Raw genomic sequence first — 7,709 nt, forward strand, 5'->3', positions numbered from 1 at the left:
TTATAGTTTTCTCATCTTAAATGGAATAAAAATGGATGTTTAAGAAATAAATAAAAAATTTAAAATTAAAAATTTTTAAATTATAGTGCAAACTACTGATTTAATAATAATTCAATTTTACAAATTTTTTATTGAAAGTTATGAATAATCAAAATCGCAAAAAATTATCTTTTTAAAACTATAAATAAAATTCAGCAAAAGCTTGTTAAGGGAGAGAAAAAAACCCTTTGATCAAAATATAACTAATCAATAAGAAGAAGAAATGATCAAAATATATTGATTTACTAAAATATTTGACTATTTTATGAATATAAAAAGATAGTTTTGGTCTATGATTTCATAATTTTTTTCTTTTAAGACTTTTGTATTTTTTTGTACAAATTGTATTCGGATTTCTAATTGAATAGATGTCCTTTCTTTTAATTCTCATAATTATTCTTTCTTTTTTGTGTTTTAAGTTATTAAATGAGAAAAATGATGACGAGGACGAAGAAACACGTGCCGGGGTGAAGAAAAGAAATGAACTCCTGCAACAGCTGATGAAAGATCAAGACGAAGAGAGAAAGTTGCAAGAACAACAAGTACGTTTTATATTTTAATAAAAAATCAAAATAATGATGCTCAACTGTGTATAAGAAAGAATAATTTATCATAAAGCAAATCAAATATAAGGAATAAAATGAAAATAATATTCCAAATATTATGCATGATAAGATAAGAAGAACTATAAGATAAATCAAAGTTATCTTATGGACAGTTCAGTACATGGACAAAATATGATAATGTAAATAAATATACAGTATCAAAAGTCTAGAAATTGTCTAATTTCGAAAGCAAAGCATTTTTGAGAAAAATGTTTGAGACAAAAGTTGTAGGGTTTAAAAAGATTTATTTACTGATGACATTCATTTAACTTCGGATGACGTCACCAAGGTTAGGTTAGGTTAAGGTCAAATCAATTTTTTTAAATGGAACGTTGTATTTTTGATGACAGAATCTAATAGCTGGTGTTAAAAGCTTTTAAAAACTAGAATAAAGTCATTTTTTATTAAGTACTTTTTTTTTAAGTACTTTTTGAGTTATTGTATAAGTCTTGAAAGTTACAGTATCGCCTGCATTAGCATTATGCAAGATGTCCGACCGGCAACTAAAACCTCTTGAATGCTATTCAAAATCATGGATAACATTTGTCAAGATCAAAGTCATTGGAGGTTGTACTTTTTATTTTTATTTTAACGTAAAAATGAATTTTTAGTTCCAAAATTAAAATAAGAGGAATAATTTCCGGTGGATAATTTAAAATATTGTAATAACGTAGCTTGCTTTATCAAACCCATTCTTTAGAGTTCTGTAGATAATTTTTTTCAATGTTTTAAACGATTCATGAGCATAAGAATAAAAATTCCCGTCAAGGACCCGCATCCGCTGTCTATTCGGCTCTGATTGGTGGCTGGCTGCGGCGGCTAGTTTTCAGCGTCATTAAGCTCATGACACATGAGGTCTTCTTTTAACTGAACTTTTACAGTTTATCTTTCTTCCTTTTTTCTCTAGGAAGAAAGATGAACTGATGCAAAAGTTCAGCTAAAAAGATCCAACCTGCTCCTGCCATAGTCCTATTCTAATGAACGCATTGGAATAGGAGCTATGATAGGAGCATATTGGAGCATGTGACGCGAACAAAACTTCTAGAATCGTCCACTTCTAGAATCATCTTATTCTATTTTATGTATCTGTCTCATTCTATTTTAAGTAGAATGAAAAATATGGCGCACCAATCAGAAATTGTCTAAACGATGTCCAATCTCTTACTTAAAAATCTCTAGATTACATCAATCAAGTGCAGATTTTTTTTTCATTTGCGCGCATGTAAATGTCGATTGTGTATCTTAAAACGAGATAAAAATTACAAAAGTGAGCAAAGGTTTTGATCAGTGGAATTATAAACAATTAATAAAGCTCTGATTCTGAGGCATCAAACATCTTGGCTCTGTTTTTTTTAGCTGAATTTTTGCACGGTTCATCTTTTTTCTTTTTCTTTTTAATGGACAGAAAAAGAAGAAAGATGAATCATGTAAAAAGAACATACCTCTAACTAACTTTCTCTCCTATATCTATCCCTCTTGTTGTCTCCCCCAAATCGTAGCGCCATCATTCTATTGCTCGCTTCCACGGCTTGCGACGAGTGGCAGCAGTAAGAAGAATTGTGAGAAACGTGCTGTTCAATACGTGCTACTCTACACTTAATAGTGGAATTAAAACTTAAACTTCTTTTAGAGACTCATAGATAGATACTATATTAAATTTAACAAAAATACATGCTGTTCCAAGTTACCTACACTGTCCCAAGTCATCTGCATTTACGGTACGTTGTATAATCCGGACTCTAAGGATTAGTGAACAGTAGCCTAGTTTACACCGAGCATTTTTGATACGCGTATTAAGTACCATATTTGTATCAAAAAACTTGATATGCTTGATATAAACGCTGGTGGATTATTTTGATCTGATACTTCTGAATCACGAGTATCAGCTCAAGCTAATATGCGTATCAAATGATATCGAAGAATCTCAGTGTGTTGCAAACACTTGGTTCGTTTTGGTTCGTATATTAAAATTCGCCATTGCTTTTAAGTTCAGGTTAAAATTAGAATTAGAGATTTTATATCTTGAAAAGCAGTGAAGACTCATGTCACCTAATCTGATCTGTTCTGAGACAGATCGATGTAAATAAGGATGTATCAAAAATCCGCATTTGATATGTGCTAATCGATTTAACGGTGTAAAAAGGATCATTCACTTTCGTTTTTATCTCATTTCAAGATATAATTGGCCAGAGAACCAAAATCTGTTAGTTAAATGAATGAAAAAAGAGAAAGGAAAGGGAAGGAAAATGGAAATGGAAAAGATATGATAGGTGAAAGGATGATAATGTAAATTAAGCATTCTTTTTTCTGCTTTTAGCATAGAGATAACGACCCTCTTTTACGGAGTCTTGGATTTAACACCACGTCACCATCTCCGTCGCAATCAAGTGATCATATAGGTCTCGGAAACACGACGCAGGTAGGCCAGAAGAGGCCAGGAGAGGATGGTGATTTGAACATAGCCGTGAAGCGACCTGTGGACGGCTCGCAGGTGTCTTCTTCGGGAACGAGCTCTTCGAATAGCGCAACGAGTAAGCTGTGGGAGAAGAATAAAATGTTGGCGTCTTTGTTAGCGAAACAACCGCCACAACCAACGAATATTCCACAGATTTCTGCGTCTGAGATATCGGCAACGCCACAGGTACGATTTGAACAAATTTTTTATTAAAAAGATACGTACTTAAAAGACTCGACTAAAATAAAAAATACACGGCAAATGAGAGTCAAGCGTAGTTAATAGAACGTAAATTACATTTTGGCTTTTCTTCATTCCATCGGAATCTATATAAAAATGGGCAAGGTTCTTTTTTTAAAATAATAATTGTAATTGATTTTTTTAATTAGGACAAGCTGCTTCGCTTAAAACAGCAGCCGAAACAGCAACAACAACAACAACAGCAGCAGCAGCAGCAGCAGCAGCAGCAGCAGCAGCAGCAGCAGCAGCAGCAGCAACAGCAGCAGCAACAGCAGCAGCAGCCGCAACAACCGCAACAACAACAGCAGCCTTGGACCGGTGGCAGTTTGCAAGTTGGTAATAATAATGCGATTACGACGACCGCGACGTCGGCGCGTCCTCTCCAAAGCCAGTCGAGACAACTACCTCGTCCAACCAATACCTACCTCAGTCATATGCTAAGTCAGGTGAGTGCGATTAAATTTAATTTAACAAAAATTGTAAATTAATACTTTAACTTGTTCGCTACAGATAGAACATTGCATATGTGTATATAGTTTCTTTTCATTAATGATTGGATATTCATATAGTTAGAATGAGAAAGACAAAACAGGTTCGGAAATTTGCTAAGCAAAAAGGAATGAAAAATAAAGAAATAATAAAATAATAAAATAATTAAAGAAGAAGATTCTTCCTTGATTTTTTCTGGAGTCTGGAGATGATCATCAGCATTCTTATTTAATGTGCTGTTAATTTTCATTGTTAAGGAGATTTGAGAAGAGCAATACATGCTATGATCAAAGACTCTTTGTCTATGACGCTATATTGGAGGATAACTTCCCCTCCTCGATGCTAAAGTTCTGGATATACCAAATGCTCGGTCCACAATTTTACTTTAACAGACTGTAAATCGTAAGATATAAGTGACATTATATCGGCCAGAACTTATACTAATTATACTTTTAGATCGTAAGAATTGAGTTTTGCCCAATTCGCTTAAACTTAATGGTTAAAGACGCGCAAAAACAATTTAAAGACAGAAATTATTGTCACTTAGGCCCAGTTTCACCAATCTTACAATACTTTGACTTTAAGCAAAGCTTAAAACTCTATCTCTGTTTCTCTTTCATTTTAAAACGAGATAGATAGAGCTTTAAGTCTCGCTTAAAGTCGAACATTGATGCAAATGAGTCTTAATCTCTTTCAACTTATGACTTAAGATCTCTTAAAAATAAGATCGTGGATCGAGATAAAGTAGCTCAATTCCTTTATCTGAGCCGAAATGACAAATTTTCTATTGGTTATTTCGATCGCCATTTTTGACTAGTGATTGTAGTTCCAAGCATTTAGTATTATTAGTATTTAGTATACAGGACGTCTGATAATTATTCTGAAGTTTGTGGACATGTAGAGCAGACTAAACTGAGATGGAAAGATCTACCATTTTGTAATTTTTGCAGTTAACAAGATATTAATTGCCAAGATTTAATTGATTTATAAAATGGTCTTCAATAATTTTTTACTCAAATATTATCAACTTTATAGAAATACTGCAAGAGATGAAAATTGTTTATTTTTTTCTCATAGAACTTTACGAATTTTTTTAGAATTTTTTAATATGCATTTTTTCTCATTTTTATCAACATAAGGAAATACGATATTAAAAAATTCTGAAGAAATTCTAAAAAAATTCTTAGAGCTTTAGGAGAAGAAAATAACAATTTTTGTTTCTTGCAGTTTTTCTATAAAGTTAATAGTATTTGAGTAAAAAATTATTGAAGATCAATTTTCGGCAATTTTTAGCAATTAATATCTTGTTAATTATTGCGAAAATTGCAAAATGGTAGAGGACTTTCCGTTCCAGTTTAATTCGCTCTACATCCACGAACTCCGTCAGAACAATTATCAGATACTATGTATACAGTCAAAACTTCTATAAAATAATTTGTCGGGACCGATCGACCTCCTGTAAAAGTTAACAAATGCGCATGCGCGAGTATACTCGATTATTATGTAGGAGATTAAGACATGACTTTTGCTGAGATTAATTTTACGGAGATTCAACTATAATATATTTTTAGTATACAATATAATTATTTAGTATGTAATATAGTTATTTAGTATTAGGTATACAACTTTGCTTCCGCCGTTTTTTTCCGAAATTCGAGGCTTTATTGTAAAAAACTGTTAAATGTATAAAAAATTATACATTTATGATTCAAAGTATTGTCCATCGCTGGCCACTACTTTCTCCCATCTTTCGGGTAGCGTACGAATCCCGCGTCGAAAAAACTGATCATCTTTTGAGGCTATCCACGAATCGATCCAATTTTTTACTTCTTAATAAGATCGGAAGTGCTGGTCAGCCAGGCCGTCTGCCATTGATCGAAACAAGTGATAGTTAGAGGGAGCAACATCTGGAGAATACGGCGGGTGGAGTAGGACTTCCCATTTCAACGTTTCCAAGTATGTCTTGACCATTTTCGCAACATGGGGTCGAGCATTGTCATGCTGCAAAATCACTTTATCGTGTCTCTCGTTGTATTGCGGCTGTTTGTCTTTCAATGTTCGGCTCAAACGCATCAATTGCGTTCGATATCGATCGCCTGTGATTGTTTCAGTCGGTTTTAACAGTTCATAATACACTACGCCGAGCTGGTCTCACCAAATAGAGCATGACCTTGGACGTCAAAATCACCGTTCTTGAAGCATTGAAACCACTTACGACACGTTCTTTCACTAGTAGCGGCCTCACCATAAGTATTTGAGAGCATTCGATGAGCTTCAGCTACAGATTTCTTTATATTGAAGCAAAAAATTAAAACCTCCCGCAAATGACGAGAATTTGGCTCGTAAACTGACATTTTCAATCGAGAATAACTTTATGATGCAGACATAAATCGACTAATGTTTCTATGGGATTATGTTGACAGATGCCCAAGTTTATTGTATGACATCTATGATCTATTTATTTCGACCACCACTTACCGCTAAAGCCATCTATAGGAAAACGGCGGAAGCAAAGTTGTACACCTAATATGTAATATAGTTATTTAGTATATAATATAGTTATTGGGTACAAAATGGAGGATTTTTGCACTACTTTGGTATATCTAGAGCTTTACTCAGTGCCACCTCTGTCAAAGTTTGAACATTACGCGCTACATGTAATTGCACCCTAACTATAGATATCCTATATTTATAAGAGAAGCGCGACCGACTTATGTCAGTATCGCAAAAGTACTAAACAGTATTAGAAGAAGTACTAAAAATGGGCGTCGTTTGCAAGACAGATTATGAAATTCATCAATCATCCATTAAGCTTTTAGTATACAGAAATAAGTTCATTGGCTGCTAATCATGTGATGACCAATCAGAACACTTAACACGAGTGCTTTCTTATAAATCTAGGAATGCACGTACGCAAAATGTCGCAAAATATTATGGGCGGCACAATTTTGGCGAGTTCCCGTCAAGATAAGTTAATCCAGATATCCTATCTTAGCTGGAATTCGCTAAAACTGTGCTGCCTATGATATTTTGCGTGCATTACTGGATTCCCTAGTTCAGTGTAGCGTAAAGTATATTTTCATTTATACGCGTAAGGTGATATTTCATTTATACGTTTTTGTCGCATGACAAATTTTTTAAGCCTGTTGGCTATGGAATAGAGAGATCCGAGGATCAGTACATGTTGTTGTACGACAAAAACAAATGAAATAGCATCCTAAAAACGCGGGTCCATCTGGAATCACTGAGAATGCGATTATGTAGTGTGGTACGCGGTACAGCAACTAACTAGATAACGATGGGAATCACGCAAATTATTCCGCTTGTTTTTTTTCTCCTTCTATCTGATCAGATTCCCAAACCATTCTGGTATTTTTCGCTAGACTTCGTCCACTCACCCAGCGATCAGTTACCCAATGAGGAATCTGAACGCAGTCTCATAGAAGGGAAGAAAAATAAGTGGGACAGTTTGCGCGATTCTATAGTTATTTAGTTAATTACTGTAATATATCAGATTTAATATAAATTATATATAATTATATATCAATAAAATATATATGTAAATATCTATATATATAATAATGGTAAAAGATGTAAGATAAATATCTTATCAATATCTTAAGTCTCGATTTGTATAACTTAATAGATGATTAAATACTTGGCCTCCTTTGAGCTCCTATGGTTTATATTGTTTATAGCAGGCATAACTGAATTTTTGTATAGATGCACGTTAAACATGTTGAAATAACACAGGAAGTTTTAATAGTTTTTCCATCCTCCGGATGGATAGAGTAGGAATCTGAACGTTCCACCTAAGCGTCTAATAAAGGCACTCAAAAGAAATCTGAATGCTTTCTGGTTTCTGGGTGTCAGAATGGATC

The 7,709-nt window shown here is 33.8% G+C and overlaps 1 protein-coding gene across 1 annotated transcript in view; it reads left to right on the top strand.

Annotated features, from left to right (window-relative positions):
• LOC108693720 (nuclear receptor coactivator 2-like) overlaps positions 1–7,709 on the top strand; it is a 63,409-nt gene that overhangs the window by 32,481 nt on the left and 23,219 nt on the right. Inside the window, exons 9-11 of the mRNA XM_018202809.1 lie at positions 459–581; positions 2,962–3,285; positions 3,489–3,785. Coding sequence (XP_018058298.1) covers positions 459–581; positions 2,962–3,285; positions 3,489–3,785 — 744 coding nt within the window. The remainder of the gene's footprint in view (positions 1–458; positions 582–2,961; positions 3,286–3,488; positions 3,786–7,709) is intronic.

This window comes from Atta colombica, unplaced genomic scaffold (genome assembly GCF_001594045.1).
Source record: "Atta colombica isolate Treedump-2 unplaced genomic scaffold, Acol1.0 scaffold96, whole genome shotgun sequence".
In the NCBI taxonomy this organism is placed as follows: Eukaryota; Metazoa; Arthropoda; class Insecta; order Hymenoptera; family Formicidae; genus Atta; species Atta colombica.